The sequence below is a fragment of the Carcharodon carcharias genome, chromosome 28 (assembly GCF_017639515.1).
Source record: "Carcharodon carcharias isolate sCarCar2 chromosome 28, sCarCar2.pri, whole genome shotgun sequence".
Classification (NCBI taxonomy): domain Eukaryota; kingdom Metazoa; phylum Chordata; class Chondrichthyes; order Lamniformes; family Lamnidae; genus Carcharodon; species Carcharodon carcharias.
Genome location: NC_054494.1, coordinates 31,474,297 through 31,500,561, shown reverse-complemented (window position 1 = coordinate 31,500,561; position 26,265 = coordinate 31,474,297). Strand labels below are relative to the sequence as shown.

At 42.4% G+C, this 26,265-nt stretch overlaps 1 protein-coding gene and 1 non-coding gene across 4 annotated transcripts in view; one reads left to right on the top strand and one right to left on the bottom strand.

Moving 5' to 3' along the window:
* Window positions 1-26,265, top strand: part of LOC121270915 (serine-rich coiled-coil domain-containing protein 2-like) — a 569,579-nt gene that overhangs the window by 196,574 nt on the left and 346,740 nt on the right. For all 3 annotated transcript variants that reach the window (XM_041176518.1, XM_041176517.1, XM_041176519.1), the window contains exon 5: window positions 15,632-15,761. In XM_041176518.1, the coding sequence (XP_041032452.1) occupies window positions 15,632-15,761 (130 nt within the window). The remainder of the gene's footprint in view (window positions 1-15,631; window positions 15,762-26,265) is intronic.
* Window positions 6,188-6,294, bottom strand: LOC121270959. The gene has a single exon (XR_005941649.1). It is a non-coding gene; the product is annotated as a U6 spliceosomal RNA (small nuclear RNA).

Genomic DNA, 26,265 nt, shown 5'->3' with positions numbered 1-26,265 from the left:
GTTTTTTTTAACCCCTGAAAGTTTATCGGATATTTATTGCATGTCATTATTTCCTGACCCATTAGCAATAGTCTAGTAACTAGTTATAATGATACTGGACTGCAATCCAGAGGTTGAGAGTTCAAATCCCGTCAAAAGAAATTGTGAATTCTTTTCTTGGCACCAAAAATTAACCATGTAGGTTGAGAATTTATTGCAACAAGCTGATTTGCTTTACTATATGGACTTCAGTGAAGGGAGCCCATTAGTCCTATTTATGACTCTAACCCCATGATACGACTTTTAATACAACAAGGGATGGACAATGAATGCTGCCTTGCCAGAGTACCCACATCCCAAGTATAAAAAAGTATGGTAAGGTGGCATTCTGTCAAGCCCAGAATCATTTTAGCACATGGTCAGGCATGGAATTTTCAATAGTTTTTGATGGTGAATGTCATAATGACTGAGTAGTTTGGTCTGACCACACCGTCATATTTAAAAGCATCCTAATCGTGATACTTTAATTGTGAATACTGCAGTCTGAATGCAGAATGAATTCTTAATGATTGTTTTACACTTCACCTTCATTTGTATATTTATTGCGACCCATTAAGGTGAAAAGTGCAAGTCCCTTGGATTGAACTCTTGTGGTTTTGGGCAACTCAGACACTGAAAGATAAATGCAGTAAAGTTCCCTCTGTGTTGCCCCAAAGATGTGTTTAAGCTGCACCTTAGCAGTATCTTCCATCAATGTATTTGTATTGTGGATCGTTTCTATTTTCTACATAAGTTTCTTTCTGAGACTTACTGATACAGTCAAATAGAACCAAAAGACAGGTACTGTTTTTGTTGTGGACCCCCACCTGCTGAAAACATTATTCAACTCTTTCCATTCAAGATTTTCTCAACCATCAAAAATACAAACCTTCTGAATTTGAAGTCAGGTTCCAACGGCGGTGTTTGGATTTTCCCTAGTGTCCTGGCTAATGTTTGTCCATCAGCCGACATCACTAAAACACTCTGGTCACTGGCTCTTTGTGGAATCTTGCTGTGCACAGATTAGCTGCTAACATTCCCTATGTTATAATGGTGGCTACAGATTTAATTGGCTTCAGGAATGCACTGAAGATACTTATATAAATGTAAGATCTTCTTTAAAGGATATCACTTCAAAAGCCTTAACAAAAACAGAATTACCTGGAAAAACTCAGCAGGTCTGGCAGCATCGGCGGAGAAGAAAAGAGTTGACGTTTCGAGTCCTCATGACCCTTCGACAGGGTCATGAGGACTCGAAACGTCAACTCTTTTCTTCTCCGCCGATGCTGCCAGACCTGCTGAGTTTTTCCAGGTAATTCTGTTTTTGTTTTGGATTTCCAGCATCCGCAGTTTTTTTGTTTTTTACTTCAAAAGCCTTTTCTGGTGTTACTGGACTGCCTGAATTACTTCTGTTGCTGATTGACCTTCAGTTTGCTAATGAACATTTAACTGGATGAATTATTAGGAAATATAGGAGAAAAGTGAGTTGTTCAGTGAGGGGTTGGGAATCAGCCTTCCAGACTTTTATAGGGTAGCTTTAGGGAATGAAAGAAGCAAATTTAAAATGTTACTTCAAAGTAAATTGGGAGAGTCGGACAAATAGACATCAAACTCGTGAAAGATGAGTTGAAGCCTGATCTCAGATTCTTACTGCATCCTTTATTTTTTTCAATCATTTTGTTTCCTGGAGTAACTGTAGAATTCATTAACTTGGATAACCTCCTTCACCCACCTCCCTCCCCCCACCCACCAACTACTTACAAAATATTTAGTGATGGTACTTAGAAAATGGACACACCTAATAGGCAAAAATGTCGTGACTAAAAATTATATGGGCATGCACCAACTAATCATCAGTCCTAAATTTTAGGCTTTGATAATCAAAAGGCCAATGTCTATTTAAATTCTTAAAAAAAAAACTCTTCCTGCTTATTAGACATAACTTGGATTAAGCTAACAGGAAATTCATGAGAGAAACATTCTTGTGTGGAATGTCTGTCACTGAATAAGCCATTTTACAAGTTACCTCAAGCTGTTGCTTTTTGCATATCTTGTTGCCTTCTGTTGCATTTAATTTTGCAACAAGGGGCTGACTGCATAGACATGTTTTGCTGCATGGATGCAGTTTAAGTGGAGCTTACTCCCAAAGTTTAAGTTGCATGATTGTGCACAAAGCCCTCCTACAAGGTGGGAATGCTGCCCATATTAATAGTCTGCCTCTCAGAAGCCATGTGGGTAGGAAAATTCCTTCTGGTATGAATCATGTGTTTGCAGTTAGAACTGTATCCAGTTTCCAGACAGCTGAAAAACAGCAGCAGGGCCAAGTAAGTCTGTCCTAAGAAAGGGCTCTTGTGTATTTTGCTCACCTGCCCGGGGCTAGAAAGCAGGTGCAAGAGAACTTTAGCTATGGCAATGAAGTAAATGTTTTCAAACCACTTTCGGTAGAATTAGTAAGAGAAACGTTTGTTCTGTTTGCTATGCATCAGAAATTAGTGTTTTCCTTGGAGCTGCCAGGCTTGCCAGAAATAGGCCATTGTGCAAATGGAAAAATTCTGTTAAAAAGAGCAGGCCTGTGGCAGAGTTGTTGATTATGCTTACAAGTACAGCTGTAGTAACTGCTATTGTATTGGAGAAAAGTAGGATTTGCTGTCTTTACTAAGTAAATTCAGAGTTTGATGATATGTAACTTGTTGCTAAATGTTATGATTACCTCATTCCTTGTGCGTCCCTTTCTGCTCCTGGCACCTAGTGAGGATTAGAAAGTTCCCAGATCAGTTCCTTCCTCATGGAGGCTGAAAATATTTAAGCTGTTAGGCGGCTTGTATTGGGATTAAAACTGTGCAAGAGAAAGGGCCCTGACCTAGTGGGGGCTATCCACAGAAGTGGTATGCCTTGTTCTGGAGTAAGGATATTAATGCCTTTTTTTTGGTGAGAGGGCTAGGATTGGTTCTGCTTGATGCCCTTCACAATGACAGAATTCTTCAGTGGGGGACAGGCTGAACTGTGAAGAAAAGATGGGTCAGTGTTTTGGATGTGTACCCTTGACATTTCTTGGAATGAGCAAAAACAAAATGTGCAATAGGGGAGGAGATTTGGGGACAAACAAGAAAGGGCCAAGTCAGGGATGCTGACACTATAATGGAGAAACAATTAACAGGTTTACTAAAATAAAAGCAAAATAGCTTGCAAACGGAATTTTTAAAATGCCAGCAAGATAAAGGCTGGCGGATCAGCTCAGTGAACCAGTTTAAAGACAAGTAATAGTACTGAAGGCTGTGCAAGTAGCTAGATAAGGAAATAAAGAGGCAATAGAGAAGATGGTGCAAAGTGGATGGAAGGAGCTGGCAAAAAGATGGGCAATGAGCCAAGGTCTGAAATTGCTGAAGTCAATGAAACAACAAGAAGGCTACAGAGTACCAAGGAGGAAGATGGGTTCGGTTCCAGACCTGTTGAGTTCTTCCAGTATCTGCAATATTTTGCTTTTATTTTAGGTTGCTGAACGTTGTGTTGAGCCTGTTGAAACAGTTTAACTGGCCAAAAGACTGGAAGGTCAGTGCAAAAAGTGGCTGTGGTGGGGTGGGGGTGAGGGGTGTGGGAGGGAAACTAAACTGGTCAGGAACAATACATGAAGATTATGCTGGTATATGGAAATGTTCAAATTGAGCAAAAAGGAGACAGCACCATGAGCAGTAAAGGCAATGCTGACTTTGATTGTAACAAATCCACCAAACTTGCTGTCCTTTCGGGAAATGTTTGTCACCCTGAGGTATGGTATTGTATGTGGCAGTAATGATGCCAGAAGGCTAGTGGGTTGGCAGTTTAGAATAAGGGGACTTTAAAATGAAAATCAGAGCAGTAATGAAAGCAGAAATTGGTTCGAGGAAAAAACATAGTTCTGAAATCCTGTTATGGCAAGTGGAGTCTTGCAAGTATATACAGCAGAGGCAGGGACATTACAGGAAAGAGATGAAATCTTTACATGAAGCAGGGCTGGGCGAAGCATAATCTAGACAGTTGTAATGATCTGTAGATTTTGTAACATCTGCAAATTTAGGTAATTATGGGGCTTTGTTTTACCAATCGATGGTACACTTGAGCACTTGCACATGGGAGACTTCATTTAGATCAATGTTCCTTTTTACAACTCGACTGAGAACCATTGAGTGTGATTGGGCAAGATCAACTTGCCCTAGAATTTAAATTCTATGATAGTCAGCTTCACAAGCACTCATTACTCTGAGTCAGAAGCTAGAAGGTTCAAATTCTGTTCCAGGGCTTGAGGACACTTTAAGGCTGCATTATCAGATGAGTTAAATGTTAAACTGATGAACTGTCTGTCTGTTCAAATGATCTTGTGGCATTTTTTCAATAGGAGTGGGATGCATTTCTGGGATTTTGGCTAACATTAATTCTGTGAGCAAAACTGCCAACGGATTAACTGGTCCATAAGACATAGGAGCAGAAATTAAGCCATTCAGCCCATCGAGTCTACTCCACCATTCAATCATGGCTGATAAGTTTCTCAACCCCATTCTCCTGCCTTCTCCCCATAACCTTTGATCCCCTTACCAATCAAGAACCTATCTATCTCAGTCTTAAATACACTCAATGACCTGGCCTCCACAGCCTTCTGTGGCAATGAATTCTATAGATTCACCACCCTCTGGCTAAAGCAGTTTCTCCTCATCTCTGTTCTAAAAGATCTTCCCTTTACTCTGAGGCTGTGCCCTCGGGTCCTAGTCTCTCCTACTAATGGAAACATCTTCCCCATGTCCACTCTATCCAGGCCTTGCAGTATTCTGTAAGTTTCAATCAGATCCCCCCTCATCCTTCTAAACTCCATCGAGTATAGACCCAGAGTCCTCAAACGTTCCTCATATGTTAAGCCTTTCTTCCTGGGATCGTTCTCGTGAACCTCCTCTGGACCCTCTCCTTGGCCAGAACATCCTTCCTGAGATCCAGGGCCCAAAATTGCTCACAATATTCCAAATGTGGTCTGACCAGAGCCTTATAAAGCCTCAGCAGCACATCCCTGCCTTTATATTCTAGTCCTCTCGAAATAAATGCCAACATTGCATTTGCCTTCCTAACTACCGACTCAACCTGCAAGTTAACCTTAAGAGAATCCTGGACTAGGACTCCCAAGTCCCTTTGCACTCCAGATTTCTGAATTCTCTCCCTATTTAGAAAATAAGCTATTCCTCTATTCTCCCAAAACAAAAAGCATGACCTCAGACTTACCCATATTGTATTCCATCTGCCACTTCTTTGCCCATTCTCCAAACTTGTCCAATTCCTTCTGCAGCCTCCCCACTTCCTCAATACTACCTGTCCCTCCACCTATCTTTGTATCATAATTTTTGGTCATTTATCTTATGGTTGTTTATGGGATCTTGCTGTGTGAAAAATGCTACAACACTCTGCTACACAGACAATGAATGTTTGCTGTTTAGGATATGCTGAGCATATGAAAGTTCATTCTTTCTGCTTTTTATTTGGGAATTTGTTGTGGAATAGTAAGTTTGCCATAGAATATTAAGTAGTTCACAATAGCCAAAGTATTGTATTTTTAAAATTAGATATATGATCATAAAATCTGACAAAATGAGGGAGAGCAGCAAAGTCGGAGAATGCAGTTAAAACATTTGCAAAATAATTTACTTTCGTTATGTAACAGGACAGACGAGTAACAAATTAATTATGTTGCATATAAATGTGAACTATTACACATTGCCTCAGCCAATGTATGAGATGAATGGAATTAAAGTAGCACAAAAGGAGTTGGAAAGAAACAGGCAAGCCAATTTTTATATCTAGACAATGTGATGAAGGAATTAATGGAGAGAATAGAATGCTTAAATGTATACTTCAAAGAATAGAACACAGATTTAGATGAGTTATGCTGATACTTTATAATGCAGTGGTAAGATCATACTTAAAGTACCTTCTCCTCCAGTTTTGATCATGTCATGAAATAAATTGGAGAAGGTGCAGGTAGTGGAATAAAAATGACATCACGTGAAGAAAATGAGCTAAGAGGAAAGCGAGTAACAAAAACAGACTTGTATACAAATAGCATCTTAACCACGTCTCTCACCTACACCACATGGAAGGTGGTGAGTTACTTTGTAGAGAGCAGTAATTGTTGCACAGGAATGTTTTGCAAGTCTAAAATATGGAACGCTTCACGAATTTGCGTGTCATCCTTGCGCAGGGGCCATGCTAATCTTCTCTGTATCGTTCCAATTTTAATATATGTGCTGCCGAAGCGAGCACAAAAACGTGCAGTAAGATTCCACAATTAGTAACGATGCGTGGCTAGTTAATTTGTTTTTAGTGGTGTGATTGCCAATCAACATGACTCTCTCACAGAGGGCTAGCTAATGCTTGACAGTCTGAAAACTAGATGGTTAAGCTGTGACCTATTGAAATATGTAATATATTCAGAAGTTATAAATAGATGGTCAGAGGCTAGGTATTCTATCACAAATAACTCAACTTCTGATTCCACATAGCCTGTCTACCGTCTACACGTCAGGTGTATGATGGAATTCTTCCCACTTGCCTGAATGAGAACAGCTTCAACACTCAGGCTTGATGCCATCCAGGGCAAAGCACCCCGTCTACCACCTTAAACATTGTGCACCAGTGGTAGAGAGAGTCAATGGCAGCAGTGTGCACCTTCTACAAGATGCACTGCAGCAACTCACCAACAGCACTTCACTTCAACAGCACCTTCTAAACCTGCAACATTGACCACCTAGAAGAACATGGGAATTCACTTTTGACAGCCATAATTGAATCTGTCTCTACACATTGTCAGGCAGATACATGGAAACATCACCACTTGCAAGTTTCCCTCCTAGTCACACCCCATCCTGATTGGAACTATATTGCTGATCCTTCACTGTCGCTGGATCAGCACCCTGGATCACCCACATGGACTGCTATGGTTCAAGAACATGGATCACCACCGCCACTGAAGGGCAGTAATTGTTGGCTTTGTCAGTGATGCATGCATCTCTGCAATGAATTAAAGAAACATTTTAAAGACTTAAATGCAAGTTAGTAAAAACTAAATTGACTCTTTACTCAAGAAGTGCTTCGGGAATAATCTACCAAGTAAGATAATGAAGGTATACTTATGGGGATGATTCACGATACAATTGGATTCCATCATGGTAGAGTTATTACTCCAGAGAATTGAGCTTTGATGGGTGAATGATTTTTCTGATCCTATACAATTGTACCTAAGTATAGATGCATAATCCTGATACTGATCCCAATGGTACAACACTAACCCCAACTTAATTTCTTTTCATTTGTGTCTAACTGTTTGGTGAAAGAACGTGTCTTAAGCCTTCAGGCTCCTTTCTCTGTTTCTAGTCATATTGTCTAATTCATAGAATGGTTACAGCACAGAAAGAGGCCCTTTGAAACGTTATGCCTGTGCCAGCTGTATGCAAGAGCAATTCACCAAATGCCACTTCCCCACCTTCTTCCCAAAGTGCTGCAAACTTTTCCTTTTCAAATAATAATCCAATTCTAGTTTCACAGCCACAATTGAATTTCCCTCCAATACACCATTAGGCAGTGCATTCCAGATCCAAACCACACTCTGTATAAAAACTTTCTCCTCATGCTGCCTTTGCTTCTTTTGCCAATTACCTTTAATCTGTGCTCTGATTCTTGATCCTTCCACCAATGGGAACAGTTTCTCCATGTCTTATCTGTCCGGACCCCTATTGATTTGAATATCTCCAATCAAATCTCCTCTTAACCTTCCCACCTCCAAGGAGAACAGTCCCAGCAAACGGAATGCAGCTGACTAACTGAGTGATGACTTGGAGTTTAGTGAGAGGGGAGTTGGGGGAGAAGGAGTTGTTCATTTTCTCTTTCTATCTTTCTCACCCCATAGAAATTGGTTCTTACTCTAGTACAGGGAATGCAGCTAGCAGTTTGGTGAATATCTGGTCAGTTGGTAAGTTCTATTCTGTCGCTAAGGTTTAAAATAGTACATAATTTGGTGGTAAAGTTAATAAAATATATAAGAAAGCAATATTAAATAAGTGATTAATATAATTAATTACTTAAAACACATTAAGGATGGCAAAACATGTAATGTGTCAAGGCTGGAGCATGTGGGAGCTCCTGGCCAACATTGTGATCCAGGGCAAACACGTTTCCAGTAAGCGTTTGTGGCTTGAGGAACGTTGGCTCAGAGTCATTGAGCTGCAGACTCTGTGATGCACCAGAGAGGGGGAATGTTATCTGGATGCTTTATACCAGAAGACAGTCACACCTCTTAGTATAGGGTCTTCTGATTTGGTCGATGGCCAGGGACAGCACGGTGTGACTGCGAGTGAGGCAGGTAAGGGGACTCAGAGAGCAGCATTGCAGGAGTGTGAGCCTCTGCAATTGTCCAACAGCTTTGAGGTTCTCCCAGCTTGTTTGGTGAGAGTGGGGACTGCAGGGTGGATGAGCTGACTGGCCATGGCACCGTGGTACAGGAAGCCATCCAAGTCAGGGAAGACAAAAGGAATGTAGTGGTTTTAAGGGGCAGTATAGTAAGGTGGATTGATACTGTCCTCTGTAGCAAAGAGCGAGAGCCAGGTGGCTTTATTGCTTGCCGATTGCCAGGGTTCAGGACATCTGCTCAGGGCTGGGGAGGAACTTGCAGTGGGAGGGGGAAGGATCCAATTGTTGATATCCATATCAGTGCCAACGACATAGGCAAGAAGGGGAAGAAGGCTCTGCATAGTCAGTATGACGAGTTAGGCATCAAATTAAGAAGCAGAACCTCAAAGGTAATAATTTCTGCATTATTACCTGAGCCATGTGCAAATTGGCAATTTGGAGTTCTTTGACAGAGCCACATGTGCTGTGGATAAAGGGGAACAGGTGGATGCACTATACTTGGATTTCCAGAAAGCATTTGATAAAGTGCCACATCAAAGATTATTGCAGAAGATAAAAGCTTATGGTATGCGGGTAATATATTGGCATAGATAGAAGATTGGTTAGCTAATAGGAAGCAGAGAGTTGGCATAAATGGGCCTTTTTCTGGTTGGCAGGATGTGATGAGTGGATCAGTGCTGGGGCCTCAACTTTTTACAATTTATATAAATGACTTGGATGAAGGAACTCAAGGTATGGTGGCTAAATTTGCTGATGACAAAGATAAGTAGGAAAGTAAATTGTGAAGAGGATGCAAGGAGTGACATAGATAACTTAAGTGAGTGAGCAAAGACCTGGTAAATGGAGTATAATGTGGGAAAATGTGAAATCGTTCATTTTGGTGGGAAGAATAAAAAGGAAGCTTATTATCTAAATGGTGAGGGATTGCAGAGTTCTGAGATTCAGATGGATCTGGGTGTCCTAGTGCATGAATCACAAAAGGTTAATATGTAGGTACAGCAGGTAATTAGGAAAGCTAATAGAATGTTATCATTTATTATGAGGGGAATTGATTACAAAAGTAGGGAGGTTATGCTTCAGTTATACAGGGCACTGTTGAGACCACATCTCAGGTATTGTGTACAGTACTGGTCTGCTTATTTAAAGAAAATGTAAATGCTTTGAAGCAGTTGAGAGAAGGTTTACTAGACTAATACCAGGAATGGATGGGTTGTCTTATGAGGAAAGGCTGGACAGGTTAGGCTTGTATCCACTGGAATTTAGAAGAGTAAGAGGCAACTTAATTGAAACCTTTAAGATCCTGAGGGATGTTGACAGGGTGGATGTGGAGAGGATGTTTCCTCTTGTGGGAGAATCTAGAACTAGGGGTAACTATTTAAAAATAAGGGATTGCTCATTTCAGACAGAGATGAGGAGAATTTATTTCTCTGAGGATCCTGAGTCTTTGCAACTCTTGCTCAAAAGGGGGTGGAAGCAGAGTGTTTGAATATTTTTAAGGTAGAGCCAGGTGGATTCTTGATAAACAAGGGGATGAAAGGTTATCGGGGGTCAGCAAGAATGTGGGATTGAGGTTATGTTCAGGTCAGCCATGATCTTATTGAATGGCGGAACAGGCTCGAGGGGCCAAAAGGCCTACTCCTCTTAATTCGTATGTTTGTATGTCCAATCTATCCTCATAGCTGAAGTTCCTCATCTCTGGAACCATTCTTGTAAATCTTTTCTGCATCCTCTCTAATGCCTTCACATCCTCACTAAAACGTGGTGACCAGAACTGGACAGAATACTCCAGGTGAGGTCGAACCAGTGTTTCATACAGGTTTATTATAACCCCCTTGCTCTTGTATTCTATGCACCTATTAATAAAGCTCAGGATCTCGTATGCTTTTTTTTTAACCATTCTCTCAGCCTGCCCTGCCACTTCCAGCGATTAGTGCATGTATAACCCCAGGTATACCTGCACATGCTTTAGAATCGTATGCTTTATTTTATAAAAATAAAAACAAAAAAACTGCGGATGCTGGAAATCCAAAACAAAAACAGAATTACCTGGAAAAACTCAGCAGGTGGCCAGACCTGCTGAGTTTTTCCAGGTAATTCTGCTTTATTTTATATTGTCTCTGTGTTCTTCCTACCAAAATGAATCACTTCAGACTTCTCTGCATTGAATTTCATCTGCCACTTGCCTGCCCATTCCACCATTCCTTTTGAAGTTCCACGTTATCATCCTCACAGTTCACAAAACTTCTAAGTTTTGTATCATCTGCAAATTTTGAAATTGTGCCTTGTAAACCAAGGTCTATATCATTAATATATATATATCAGGAAAAAGCAGGGCCCAAACACCGATCCCTGAAGAACTCTAATAAGAACCATCCTCCAATCCTATTTAGAATCCCCTGCTACATTTTAGCATATTTGAAAGGCAGGCGTGTTGAGGTTACTGATTTTGAATGAGATAATTAACAGTTCAGTCATAAAAGGTATTAATATTGGTATTTAGCATCTGATTTACGCTTTAGGATCCTTGTTCCTAACTTTAGTTTGAATTGTGCGGTTTCGCCACATTAAACTTTGATCTGTAAAATATCTTTGAAAGAAGTTTTGATCTCAGAATCACAGAATTGCTATGGCACAGGAGGCCATTTGGCCCATCATGTTTGCACCAGCTCTCCAAATGAGCATCATGACTTAGTGCCATTCTCCTGCTTTTTCCTGGTACCTTTGCACATTGTTTCTGTTCAAATAATCATCTGTTGCCTCTTGAATGCCTCTGTTAAACCTGCCTCCACCACACTTACAGGCAGTGCATTCCAGACTTGAACCACTTGCTGCGTGAAAAATTTTTTCTCACATCACATTTGCCTCTTTTGCAAACCACTTTAAATCTGTGCCCTCTCGTTCTTGATCCCTTGTTGAGTGGGAACAGTTTCTCCCTATCTACTCTATCCAGCCCCCTCATGATTTTGAACACCTCTATCAAATCTCCTCTTAGTCTTCTCCTCTCCAAGGAGAAGAGTCCCAACTTCTCCAATCTATCTTTGTAACTAAAGTTTCTCATGCCTGGAACATTTCTTGTAAACCTCTTCTGCACTCTCTCCAATGTGATCGCATCCTTCCTATAGTGTGGCACCCAGAATTGTACACACTGCTCCAGCTGAGGTCTAGCTATTGTCTTATATAAGCTCAGCATAATCCCCCTGCCTTTGTATTCGATGTCCCTATTAATAAAGCCCAGTTTACTGTATGCTTTATTAACTGCTCTCTCCACCTGTCCTGCCACCTTCAATGACCTATGCACGTATACACCCAGCTCTCTCTGCTCCTGCACGCTCTTAAGAATGGCACCCCTTATTTTATATAGCCTCTCCATGTTCTTCCTACCAAAATGAATCACCCCACACTTCCAGGCACACACTAGAAGTAAAACTTGTGAAAATGAAGTATAACATTTCTTTCACTTAATTTGTTATATATCATTCACTGCACAGTTGCCGATTATCGGTGTATTTATGAGCTCTTGGTAGCATTTGAAGTGAAGAACTCTACTGGGATCAGCAGCAGTGTATAGATATTAATCAGATTCCTCAAATTTCTTCCAGCCCAGGCAGTTCCTGTATTTGGCTCCATCACCTGATTTTTCACTCCAAACAGTGCTAACTTTTCTTGTAGTCTGTCTACCATATGCTGTATCTCCTGAAACCCACCAGGTTCGAACCAGCTTCCTCAGTCTGCAGCCTGCTACATGCCGATGAATGGAGAATCACAACTTCAGTTTGATCACAGCTGAGGCAAAAGTAGGAAGTAGGATCAATGTTACATCAATTTGATGTTGGGTTGCATTACTGTACAATGTATTAAATTCAGATCAATCTACACTTGTTTAGAAACGAGGGCCATATTCCGAGGATTTCGTCAAATAGAACATATCTATGTTGTAACTTTGGGTGCCTCCTTCAAATTTGATAGGTTGAGAGAGCATGGTATTTACAAGAGATGAGATAGTATGTTACAGTAAGTAATTTAACCAAGCGGTTTTGATCTCTCATGTAAGTATATAATGAACTGACTTGGTAAGCTAGGGTTTTTCACCTTGAAAAGAGACATCTGAGGGGAGCTTTATTAAGAGGAAGAAAGGAAACCCATAGCAGTAATAGGAAGATGATAGGGTTGGTGCTTTGGAAGGGGAAGATCAAATATGCCAAAGGGCCACCTTCATCAGAATTTATCTTCTAGCATTTCAAATTGGCACATGTCAGGATGAGGCAAACATATCTGTAATTCAATTGGCATGCAAACTGCTTTTGGTTTTCCAGTGGAGTTGATGAGAATGGTGGGCAGTTTGTGAGAGCAGCAGTGTTCAGGCACTGGCTGTGATGTTTTGTCTACCTAACCAGCTTGTGTGTTACTGATGAAGCAACAGCCTCAGTTCAGCCCACTGGGAAACAGAATCTGATAATTAGAGATCTATAAACAAGATAAAGAAGGATGCTTTCACACAGTTCTAATTACATCGCATATACAGAGTAGCACAATATTTTTACTTTTATTAAGCTCATGTGGAGGCCTGGAAAACAACTTTTCCCATGATTGGCTTCTCTTCTACTGTGGAAATATTAAATGTTATGAGGTGGAGGCCCCATAAACCTGAACTAACTAGACTCACTGTTTAAAATGTTGAATGTTGGTCATGATCATAGTGAATGGTGGAGCAGGCTCGACCGGCCATTTGGTCTGCTCTTGCTTCTGTCTTGTGTTCTCGTCCCTTTTAGTTGCCTCAATATTTGGCAGATCCACTGCTAAAGATTGTGTTGTTCTTCCTGATTATACTTCCATGAAATGGTTTGGAACGTCCTTTCTATGTTAAAGATGCTGTGTGAATGCAACTTATTGCCCATAGTCACCCAAATTACAGCCTCCAGCATTGGCAAGGCACCAAGTAAAATTGTCATTGTAATTTTTTTAACGTACTTTTGACAAACAGAGTTGTTGGTCTTTACAGTTAAATATGTCTGTATTTTCTGGCACATGCTGAGGACAAAGACTGTTGGACCATACATTATGATGACTGCATATTTGAGGGAAAAGAAACGGGGAAATTACCCACATTGTCCCATACGTTTAAAGAGCAATCTCTAACTCTAATGTCCTTTCTATCATTTTTTTCATGAGTGGTGTTATAATTAATTTTTATAAGATTTCATTGAAAAGGCTTTGACACAGTCTTTTCCTTAGATGGTTGTGTCAAAACTAACTAATGTTCTACGCTGCCCTGTTTGTTGACGATTTTCATGATAATTAATATGTCCCTGATTCTTGATAGGCTGGAATGAAACTCTTTGTAGTTACTTTTCAGTGTTGTCAGTGAGAGGAATTGTCTTTCTTTCCTGAATTGGATTTGCCATTGAATTCTCTGGAGTATATGTCAGTGGTCAAAGTTGCAGTTGCATGATTATTCTGTCTTTGAATTTTTTTGTCTAAGAACTATTTTTTTCTCTTTCATACGTAAGTGACACTGGCAAGGCAATATTTGTTGCTCATCTTTGAGTGCCTGAGGGCATTAAGAGTCAAACATGTAGAGTGAAACTGGAGTTCTGGCCAGACTAGATCAGAGTGGCCGTAACCAAAAGATAACAGTGAACAAATGATGTTCTTTAGGCATTCTTGCATCTTTTTATGGTTTAAACCCACAAATTACCAGATCGATGGAATTTGATTTCTCAATTTGCTGTGGGGAGATTTGAACTCGAGATCTCTGGGTTCTTGGTCCAGTACCATAATTGTTCAGCTACTCGACCTGCAAAACTAAAATATATATGTTTAGAAATCCTCACAGTATCTCAGAATTGTTCAGCACTGAATGAGGCTCCTGCTGGCTCTTCATATGAGTAATTCACCTAGTGCCATTTCCCTACCTTTTCCCTGTAGCTCATAACAATCCAATTACCTCTGGAATGCCTCGATTGAACCTGCCTCCACCACACACTCGGGCTGCGCATTCCATATCTTAACCACTTGCTGTGTGAAAATGTTTCTCCTCATGTCTCTGTTGCTTTTTTGTTGCTAATTACCTGAAATCTATGCCCTCTTGTTCGCAATCCTTCTACCAGCGAATAAAGTTTCTCCCTACTTACTTTGTCCAGGCCCCTCATGATGTTGAAAACCTTGATCAAATTTCCTCTCAACCTTCTCCAAGGAAAGCAATCCCAATTTCTCCAATCAATCCACGTAACTGAAGTTCCTCTTCCCTGTGACCATTCTTGTGAACCTTTTCTGCACTCTCTAAGCTTTCACACCTTTCCTAGACCATGGTGCCCAGAACTGGATACAATACTCCAGTTGAGGCTGCACCAGTGTTTTATGCAAGTTTTAACATAACCTCCTTGCTCCTGTATTATATGTCTCTATTTATAAAGCCTAGAATACCATAAGCATTATTAACCATGCTTTTGACCTGTCTTGCCACCTTCAATGACTCATACATGCATATACCCAGATGATCCTAAGAAAAGCCTAGAGATAAACCTAAAGCTAACATCTGTTCCCGTCCCAGTAGAGATTTGATGGGTCCATTCTGGAATTTGCACCAGTTATTCATTTAAATCAATAATACTACATACACAAACATCAGATTAATATATGGGCTGTCTTTAAGGGACGGGGGAAAGAGAAGGGATGTCCCAATTTTTGTAAATTGAATAAGAATGGCACTAACTATATGCAAAATTCTGTGTATACATTTTAAAAATGCTTTTGGAGGTATCATTTCAGTCCTAAGTTCAAATGCATTAAGATTTGACAACTATACCTTTTCAAATTGTCCAGCTTGTTTGAATTTGTGGAGGTGTGAAAGTTTGTGCAACCGGAAAAACAGTTACCTCACTCAGCTCTGGTGCACGCACCAAGTAAAATCCGTTGTAATGATACTGTCAGGCCTGTATTACCTGTGTCATTGTGAGTTCCTTTAGGCTCTGTTTCTTTCAAACATAAGACAATCTGACTATAGTTCAACTGCAGAAAACATAAATGGAATGGAAAGGACTCTCTGATGCATCTTCCTTTGTGACGCATCAAATTTATCAAGAAGCTTTTCAATCAAGCTTATTGGTGTTCTGTGAATTATAAAAGAAAACTGATGTAACAATAACACTACAAGAGATATTATTCCTCATGTTTTTTTTAATGACCTTTTCTTCAGAGGCATGTGAAAGTATGGCTCATCTGGAAAGATCAGAGAGAGGAGCGAGGAACCAAGGGTTCTGGAGGAAGAGATATCCACGCTGGAGTGGACAGGAGCAGTATCACCATGGGAACAGTGAAATACAAAGGTATGTTTTCTTGCACAGAGAGTAAACACATTTTGGAGGGACAAAGATAAGTTTTCCCTGGGATAGAAGATTTTTCTCAGTTCAATTCTATTTGTGGTAGTTACAACTGAAATGCAAAGAGTGTCTCAGAAAAATCCAATTATAGAGCTAAACTATCACAGGTGGAGATCAAATTTAAGCTCAGCTCATATGATACCATCTTGCCATTTTGATATTGATTATAAATTGTATAATCCAGGCTTGACATGTCTGTTACGTGAACAGAATCAAAGGACAAGTAAAAATTGGGGTCAGTGTGTTTTTCCATTTCTGTCATTTACCAATGTCCAGTCTCTTACAAAGTACGTTTTTAAAATCTGGGGTGAGTTCTCAGTCTTGGAGTTTATAGAATCAGTGTCATTACTCTGTGAAAGGCAGGATAGGAATTTGCCTCAAGCATATTTTTAATAAAATATATTCACAAGGAAGCCATCAGCTTGTAAGTTAGTGCTTCAAGTGAATGATAACAGCTTTTGAAATTTGTGCATCTGAAGCAAAATGATAACAGCACACTTCAGCTTTATCCTTACTGCACATATTCTTAAAGTGAACATGGATATCATTGTCATTCTGTACTGTACATTGCTATCACTTCACCTTGTTTTCCTAGCTATTAGGTGAGCTGCAAGAACAATCCAAGATGACTGGCGCTCAACATGTTTTTGCCTTTTAAACTCTCTGTGACAAAACACCTGGCCTCTTGTCAGCATCTCCTCACAATAGCACAATGATATTGGGAACCTAACATAAGAGCTAATGGGTATAAATGGTGTTTATAACTCAGTTTTGACCTTTTAGTTTGGCCTCAAAGGGACTCCAAAATTTCTTAAAATAATCTTTGAGACTAAATCACATAAGAAGCTGTCTCATGTCTCCACATATGAAATGCCACAAGCAGACTTCTTCACTATCTGTTTCTATTTCCCAAAGGAAGATCATTCCTAAAGCGTAATTGTAATGTCTAATCATAATATGTAAACTAAATTGTATAAAATAGTGCATGTTGTGTTAGTTTAACATAGGCACGACTGAGGCCTTGAGAGACATGCACATTTGTATCTCATTGTTTTTCTGCAGATGTTTAAATTGAAGTGCAATAGGAGGAGTCATGAACTGCTTATCTGAGATGAGGTTTGGCATGGAGGGCCAATCAGGGGCAACATAGGCAAACCTAAAGCGGACTATAATGCTTTAAAGTGCAATGTAGTGAGGATAGAAAATTTTTAGAAGTTAGTATTTATAGTATGGATTCTTATTAGCTACCAGTTGAGGTTATAGAGGTGCTTCTTGTCACCATCGTCATCTTTGAAAAACTGTAACAGTACTCTTCAAATTGTTAGACTGCTCTGATAATCTGAAGAACATATGTAGAGATGTGTTTTATATTACTTTGTAGGATCTGTTATGTGCTGCTTACATATTGATTGGGTATTCAATTTATAGGGGAAGATAACGTTCTAATAACAAAAAGATACTGCTGTTTTCACAGTTGTTGGTAGCAAATTTTTTTCATGCTATACTGCAAGAGTATTTACCTGTTCAAACCTTTCATTGAATCTATTTTTAAAAAGCGTATTCCTTTTATTTATTGAGGGCCGGTTGTTAAAACTTGATTTCCAACTACTACCATCCCTATTAACAGTCATGCAAATAATTAGTAGCACTCTTGATATCCAACTATTAAAGCCATGGAAGTTTGATATTTACCAGCAGCGAGTTACTCTCAAATGTCAATGGGAAAAAGGAATTTCAGACACAATTTTGATTTGTATGCAACTATAGTAGTGGGGTAAATCTGGTTAATTCTAATTCCATAACACTTATGTATGCTTGACTGATACACATTGCATGCTTCCTTTATTTATCTCATTCATAAAAGTCAACCAGAAGTACAGTTATGTTGCTTGCAACAAAACTGTTAAATCATTCTAACATGCTACTGTAGATAGTGCCATGTTTACACAGCTGATTTAAATATAGAAGGTAGCTGCATTATATCTGATACTTTGAAAGTGTCTTTGGACAACAAGACCTGACTGCCTCATGGCTTAATTATCCAAGGGAATAATCCTATGAACTGCAGATTACACATGGAATCATGAGTATTTTTCGCATTAAGTGGATCAATGAAAAAGCAAGTTACTGTCTTTCAAAAAAAAAATCAGCAATAGTCCATTTAGAATCAGGTATATACAAACATAGTGTTGATTGTATTATAAATGTGTTTAATTGTATGTAGGTAGTGGACATTTAGCCTGGGTCACAGACCTGAGACGTTAACTCTGTCACTCTCTCCATAGATGCTACTTGACCTGCTGAGCACTTCCGGCATTTTGTGTTTTCACTTTAGATTTCCAGCATTCGCAGAATTTTGTTTCAGTATATATTTTATTCAGTCATGGGATGTGGGTGTTGCAGGCTAAGCCAGCATTTATTGCCCATCCCTTTTTGTCCGCGAGAAGATGGTGGTGAGCTGCCTTCTTGACCTGCTGCAGTCCATGTGGTGTAGGTACACCCAAAGTGCTATTAGGGAGGGAGTTCCAGGATTTTGACCCACCGACACTGGATGGTGTCAAGCTTCTTGAGTGTTGTTGAAGCTGCAAGTGGAGAGTACTCCATCGCACTCCTGACTTGTTCCTTGTAGATGGTGGACAGGGTTTGGGGAGTCAGGAGGTGAGTTACTCATTACAGGATTTCTAGCCTCTGACCTGCTGTTGTAGCAGTAATTATATGGCTAGTCCTCAGTTTCTGGTCAATGGTAGCCCCCAGGGTGTTGATAGTGGGGGATTCAGCGATGGTAATGCCATTGAATGTCACTTAACTGGGGATTCACTTCTGCCCCTATAAATAGACACAGGCTGAAACTGTGGTTCTTGGGTTTCGAGGTGCTTGCATGTCATGTGCAACTCTAAGTAAAACCTTATAAAAGTGTGTAAATATTGGCTCAATTTTTAGCCTTCACCATTGGTCTGGAATATAACACCTATCTCTAAAATAAAAGCAGCTAGTCTGGGGAGGTGCCAGAGGACTGGAGAACAGCTAATGTGGTTCTGCTATTTAAAAAGGGTTGTAGAGATAAGTCAGGGAACTACAGGCCAGTGAGTCTCACGTCAGTGGTAGGGAAACTATTAGAGAAAATTCTGAAGGAGAGAATCTATCTCCACTTGGAGAGGCAAGGTTTGATTGGGATAGTCAGCATGGCTTTGGCAGAGGGAGAGGTCATGCCTAACAAATTTGATTGACTTTTTTGAGGAGGTGACAGGTGTGTAGATGAGGGTAATGCAGTTGATGAAATCTATATGGATTTCAGCAAAGCCTTTGCCAAGGTCCCACATGGGAGATTTACAAAGAAGGCAAATGCACATGGGATACAGGTTCATTTGATAAGGTGGATTCAAAATTGGCTTAGTTGTAGGAGCCAGAGGGTGATGACAAAAGGATGCTTTAGTGACTGGAAGCCCGTGTCCAGTGGCGTACCACAGGGATCTGTGCTGGGTCCCCTATTATTTGTCATTTATATAAACGACATAGATGACTATGTGGGGGGTAGGATTAGTAAGTTTGCGGATGAAACAAAGATTGGCCGGGTGGTTAACAGTGAGGTTGAGTGTCTTGGGCTACAGGAAGATATAGAAGGGATGGTCAAATGGGCAGATAAGTGGCAGATGAAATTTAACCCTGAAAATTGTGAGGTGATATACTTTGCAAGGAGTAATTTGACAAGGAGGTATTCAATGAACGGCGTGACACTAGGAAGTTCTGAGGAACAAAGGGACCTTGGGGTGTGTGTCCATAGACCTCTGAAGGCGGAGGGGCATGTTAGTGGGGTGGTGAAGAAAGCATATGGGACACTTGCCTTTATCAATCGAGGCATGGATTACGAAAATAGGGAGATCATATTGGAGTTGTATAGAACCTTGATGAGGCCACAGCTGGAGTACTGTGTATAGTTGTGGTCTCCACATTATAGGAAGGTTGTGTTTGCACTGGAGGGAGTGCAGAGGAGATTCACCAGGACGTTGCCTGGGATGAAACATTTAAGTTATGAAGAGAGGTTGGATAGACTTGGGTTGTTTTCATTGGAGCAGAGAAGGGGCGACCTGATCGAGGTGTACAAGATTATGAGGGGCATGGACAGGGTGGATAGGGAGCAGCTGTTCCCCTTAGTTGAAGGGTCAGTCAGGAAGGGACATAAGTTCAAGGTTAGGGGCAGGAGGTTTAGGGGGGATGTGAGGAAAAACCTTTTTACCCAGAGGGTGGTGACGGTCTGGAATGCGCTGCCTGGGAGGGTGGTGGAGGCGGGTTGCCTCACATTCTTTAAAAAGTACCTGGATGAGCACTTGGCACATCATAACATTCAAGGCTATGGGCCAGGTGTTGGTAAATGGGATTAAGTAAGTAGGTCAGGTGTTTCCTCACGTGTCAGTGCAAACTCGATGGGCCGAAGGGCCTCTTCTGCGCTCTGTGATTTTGATTCTGTTGCCATTGCAGTCAATCATGCAGACTAAGGTCATTTAACTCATTATGTCTTTACCAATTCCTTGTAAAGAGCAATCTAAAACTAATGTAACTGCTCCATGCTCTCCTCAAAAAAACCTGTATCTTTCTCTGTTTCAGGAATTTGTTCCAATTTCTGAAGATGCAAATTGGCCACTGCCACAGTCACTCCACTATGGTAGAGCACTCCATTCTTCAGTCATTTGTGAAATGAATTTTTTCTTTATTCTCTTAGCGTTGACGAATCATCAACTTAAAACTGACTCCCCAAGAGGAAATCCTTCCCTATTTACTCGATCAAACCACTTCATAATTTAAAAAGATCTGTTAAATCTCTTAGCTTTCTCTGCTTCAGTAGAAATAGTTCTAATATTTAAAGTTACAGATCTCTTATCTGCACAAAATGTCCATCAGAATATGGTATGAAAGCATTATGTGCAGCCAAAAGATGTGGACCTTGGAGGCACATACTAGCCAGAGACTGTCATGTACTGCCTCCACCCAGAGTTAAGAAAGTACTTAGTCCCTGGATCTCTGGTTTGGAAACTTGTCAGACAAAGTTCCACCTCACCAACCAGAGGAAGAGACAAGCTGGACAATGGACAGGCATTTGCTGTGCGAGAGAAATAACACTCCAGAAAAGGCATGAAAACTGCTTTGCATATGCATATGCATACCTTGTCCTAAGTGGACACCTTCACTTGTGGTTCCACTGATTCTGAATCATGTAAAATTGTTGTATAAGATTCGAGGGAACTTGCAGGTGAACTGGGGTGGTAAGTAGACAATTTCAACTCTGTTTGATTTAGGAAATTGAGATTAAGAAGGGTTGTTGGGGCACAGCAATGGACTTTTATCTGTGCATTGGACCTGTGCTATATTTGACCTGGAGGTGGATGATTCTACTGGATAGCAAAAGTGGAAATGGTGGTCCATTACCAGCACATTTCACTTTGCTTGATGCCTGAAAAGCCCTGTTTTCTTGAATTATTAAAAACAGTTTGCATCGTTAATCCAGCTGCAATGGGACCTTAGTTTAGTTGCCAACCATAATGAAGGGATTGAAAGTTTTAGCAGCAAAGCTTTCCATTGTGCTGCAACAGTTGGCATTATTTATTTATTTAAAAACAAAAAAACTGCAGATGCTGGAAATCCAAAACAAAAACAGAATTACATGGAAAAACTCAGCAGGTCTGGCAGCATCGGCGGAGAAGAAAAGAGTTGACGTTTTGAGTCCTCATGACCCTTCGACAGAACTTGAGTTCGAGTCCAGGAAAGAGCTGAAATATAAGCTGGTTTAAGGTGTGTGTGTGGGGGGCGGAGAGATAGAGAGATAGAGAGACAGAGAGGTGGAGGGGGGGGGGTGTGGTTGTAGGGACAAACAAGCAGTGATAGAAGCAGATCATCAAAAGATGTCAACGACAATAGTACAATAGAACACATAGGTGTTAAAGTTAAAGTTGGTGATATTATCTAAACGAATGTGCTAATTAAGAATGGATGGTAGGGCACTCAAGGTATAGCTCTAGTGGGGTTTTTTTTATAATGGAAATAGGTGGGAAAAGGAAAATCTTTATAATTTATTGGAAAAAATAAGGAAGGGGGAAACAGAAAGGGGGTGGGGATGGGGGAGGGAGCTCACAACCTAAAGTTGTTGAATTCAATATTCAGTCCGGAAGGCTGTAAAGTCCCTAGTCGGAAGATGAGGTGTTGTTCCTCCAGTTTGCGTTGGGCTTCACTGGAACAATGCAGCAAGCCAAGGACAGACATGTGGGCAAGAGAGCAGGGTGGAGTGTTAAAATGGCAAGCGACAGGGAGGTTTGGGTCATTCTTGCGGACAGACTGCAGGTGTTCTGCAAAGCGGTCGCCCAGTTTACGTTTGGTCTCTCCAATGTAGAGGAGACCACATTGGGAGCAACGAATGCAGTAGACTAAGTTGGGGGAAATGCAAGTGAAATGCTGCTTCACTTGAAAGGAGTGTTTGGGTCCTTGGACGGTGAGGAGAGAGGAAGTGAAGGGGCAGGTGTTGCATCTTTTGCGTGGGCATGGGGTTGTGCCATAGGAGGGGGTTGAGGAGCAGGGGGTGATGGAGGAGTGGACCAGGGTGTCCCGGAGGGAGCGATCCCTACGGAATGCCAATAAGGGGGTGAAGGGAAGATGTGTTTGGTGGTGGCATCATGCTGGAGTTGGCGGAAATGGCGGAGGATGATCCTTTGAATGCGGAGGCTGGTGGGGTGATAAGTGAGGACAAGGGGGACCCTATCATGTTTCTGGGAGGGAGGAGAAGGCGTGAGGGCGGATGCGCGGGAGATGGGCCGGACACGGTTGAGGCCCCTGTCAACGACCGTGGGTGGAAAACCTCAGTTAAGGAAGAAGGAGGACATGTCAGAGGAACTGTTTTTGAATGTAGCATCATCGGAACAGATGCGACGGAGGCGAAGGAACTGAGAGAATGGGATGGAGTCCTTACAGGAAGCGGGGTGTGAGGAGCTGTAGTCAAGATAGCTGTGGGAGTCGGTGGGTTTGTAATGGATATTGGTGGACAGTCTATCACCAGAGATTGAGACAGAGAGGTCAAGGAAGGGAAGGGAAGTGTCAGAGATGGACCACATGAAAATGATGGAGGGGTGGAGATTGGAAGCAAAATTAATAAATTTTTCCAAGTCCTGACGAGAGCATGAAGCGGCACCGAAGTAATCATCGATGTACCGGAGAAAGAGTTGTGGAAGGGGGCCGGAGTAGGACTGCAACAAGGAATGTTCCACATACCCCATAAAGAGACAGGCATAGCTGGGGCCCATGCGGGTACCCATAGCCACACCTTTTATTTGGAGGAAGTGAGAGGAGTTGAAGGAGAAATTGTTCAGTGTGAGAACAAGTTCAGCCAGACGGAAGAGAGTAGTGGTGGATGGCGATTGTTCAGGCCTCTGTTCGAGGAAGAAGCTAAGGGCCCTCAGACCATCCTGGTGGGGGATGGAGGTGTAGAGGGATTGGACGTCCATGGTGAAGAGGAAGCAGTAGGGGCCAGGGAACTGGAAATTGTTGATGTGACGTAAGGTGTCAGAGGAATCACGGATGTAGGTGGGAAGGGACTGGACAAGGGGAGAGAGAAGGGAGTCAAGATAACGAGAAATGAGTTCTGTGGGGCAGGAGCAAGCTGAGACGATCGGTCTACCGGGGCCGTTCTGTTTGTGGATTTTGGGTAGGAGATAGAAGTGGGCCGTCCGAGGTTGGGTGACTATCAGGTTGGAAGCTGTGGGAGGGAGATCCCCAGAGGAGATGAGGTCAGTGACAGTCCTGGAAACAGTGGCTTGATGTTCAGTGGTGGGGTCATGGTCCAGGGAGAGGTAGGAGGAAGTGTCTGCGAGTTGACGCTCAGCCTCCGCGAGGTAGAGGTCAGTGCACCAGACAACAACAGCACCACCCTTGTCAGCGGGTTTGATGACAATGTCAGGGTTGGACCTGAGAGAATGGAGTGCAGTAAGTTCAGAGAGAGACAGGTTAGAATGGGTGAGAGGAGCAGAGAAATTGAGACGACTAATGTCGCGCCGACAGTTCTCAATGAAAAGATCGAGAGAAGGTAAGAATCCAGAGGGAGGGGTCCAGGTGGAGGGAGAATATTGGAGATGGGTAAAAGGATCCGTTGAACTGGGAGAGGACTCCTGCCCAAAGAAGTGAGCCCGGAGACGAAGACGGCGGAAGAAGAGTTCGGTATCATGCCGAGCCCGAAATTCATTGAGGTGAGGGCGTAAGGGTATGAAACTAAGTCCTTTGCTGAGCACTGAACGTTCAGCATCGGAGAGGGGAAGGTCAGGGGGTATAGTGAATACACGGCTGGGGTAGGGACTGGAAGAAAGGGTGGGGACGGAGGGACAGGCAAAGGTGGGGGGTCCTAGATGGGTGTTGGTGTCGATGAGTTGTTGGAACTTGCGTTCCTTAGCACTTGAGAGAAAGAGAAAAAGTTTCTTGTTGATGCGTCGGATGAGCCGAAGGATAAAATGAAACTGGGGGCACGCGCAGCTTTGAAAAAGGGTACGGCGGTGCTGCCCAGGATTACAGGTATCTCCGGGACATAAAACGTTTCTCGGACTGCTGTTCCCGTCACATTCTGATATCCACTCTCAGTGCCATGCGCCGCCATATGAACACACTCGACCTCTCCCTCCAGCAGCACCACCGTACCCTTTTTCAAAGCTGCACGTGCCCCCAGTTTCATTTTATCCTTCGGCTCATCCGACGCCTCAACAAGAAACTTTTTCTCTTTCTCTCAAGTGCTAAGGAACGCAAGCTCCAACAACTCATCGACACCAACACCCATCTAGGACCCCCCCACCCCTGCCTGTCCCTCCGTCCCCACCCTTTCTTCCAGTCCCAACGCCAGCCGTGTATTCACTATACCCCTGACCTTCCCCTCTCCGATGCTGAACATTCAGTGCTCAGCAAAGGACTTAGTTTCATACCCTTACGCCCTCACCTCAATGAATTTCGAGCTCGGCATGATACCGAACTCTTCTTCCGCCGTCTTCGTCTCCGGGCTCACTTCTTTGGGCAGGAGTCCTCTCCCAGTTCAACGGATCCTTTTACCCATCTCCAATATTCTCCCTCCACCTGGACCCCTCCCTCTGGATTCTTACCTTCTCTCGATCTTTTCATTGATAACTGTCGGCGCGACATTAGTCGTCTCAATTTCTCTGCTCCTCTCACCCATTCTAACCTGTCTCTCTCTGAACGTACTGCACTCCAATCTCTCAGGTCCAACCCTGACATTGTCATCAAACCCACTGACAAGGGTGGTGCTGTTGTTGTCTGGCGCACTGACCTCTACCTCGCGGAGGCTGAGCGTCAACTCGCAGACACTTCCTCCTATCTCTCCCTGGACCATGACCCCACCACTGAACATCAAGCCATTGTTTCCAGGACTGTCACTGACCTCATCTCCTCTGGGGATCTCCCTCCCACAGCTTCCAACCTGATAGTCGCCCAACCTCGGACGGCCCGCTTCTATCTCCTACCCAAAATCCACAAACAGAACTGCCCCGGTAGACCGATCATCTCAGCTTGCTCCTGCCCCACAGAACTCATTTCTCGTTATCTTGACTCCCTTCTCTCTCCCCTTGTCCAGTCCCTTCCCACCTACATCCGTGATTCCTCTGACACCTTACGTCACATCAACAATTTCCAGTTCCCTGGCCCCTACCGCGTACTCTTCACCATGGACGTCCAATCGCTCTACACCTCCATCCCCCACCAGGATGGTCTGAGGGCCCTTAGCTTCTTCCTCGAACAGAGGCCCGAACAATCCCCATCCACCACTACTCTCCTCCGTCTGGCTGAACTTGTTCTCACACTGAACAATTTCTCCTTCAACTCCTCTCACTTCCTCCAAATAAAAGGTGTGGCTATGGGTACCCGCATGGGCCCCAGCTATGCCTGTCTCTTTATGGGGTATGTGGAACATTCCTTGTTGCAGTCCTACTCCGGCCCCCTTCCACAACTCTTTCTCCGGTACATTGATGATTACTTCGGTGCTGCTTCATGCTCTCGTCAGGACTTGGAAAAATTTATTAATTTTGCTTCCAATCTCCACCCCTCCATCATTTTCACGTGGTCCATCTCTGACACTTCCCTTCCCTTCCTTGACCTCTCTGTCTCAATCTCTGGTGATAGACTGTCCACCAATATCCATTACAAACCCACCGACTCCCACAGCTATCTCGACTACAGCTCCTCACACCCCGCTTCCTGTAAGGACTCCATCCCATTCTCTCAGTTCCTTCGCCTCCGTCGCATCTGTTCCAATGATGCTACATTCAAAAACAGTTCCTCTGACATGTCCTCCTTCTTCCTTAACCGAGGTTTTCAACCCACGGTCATTGACAGGGCCCTCAACCGTGTCCGGCCCATCTCCCGCGCATCCGCCCTCACGCCTTCTCCTCCCTCCCAGAAACATGATAGGGTCCCCCTTGTC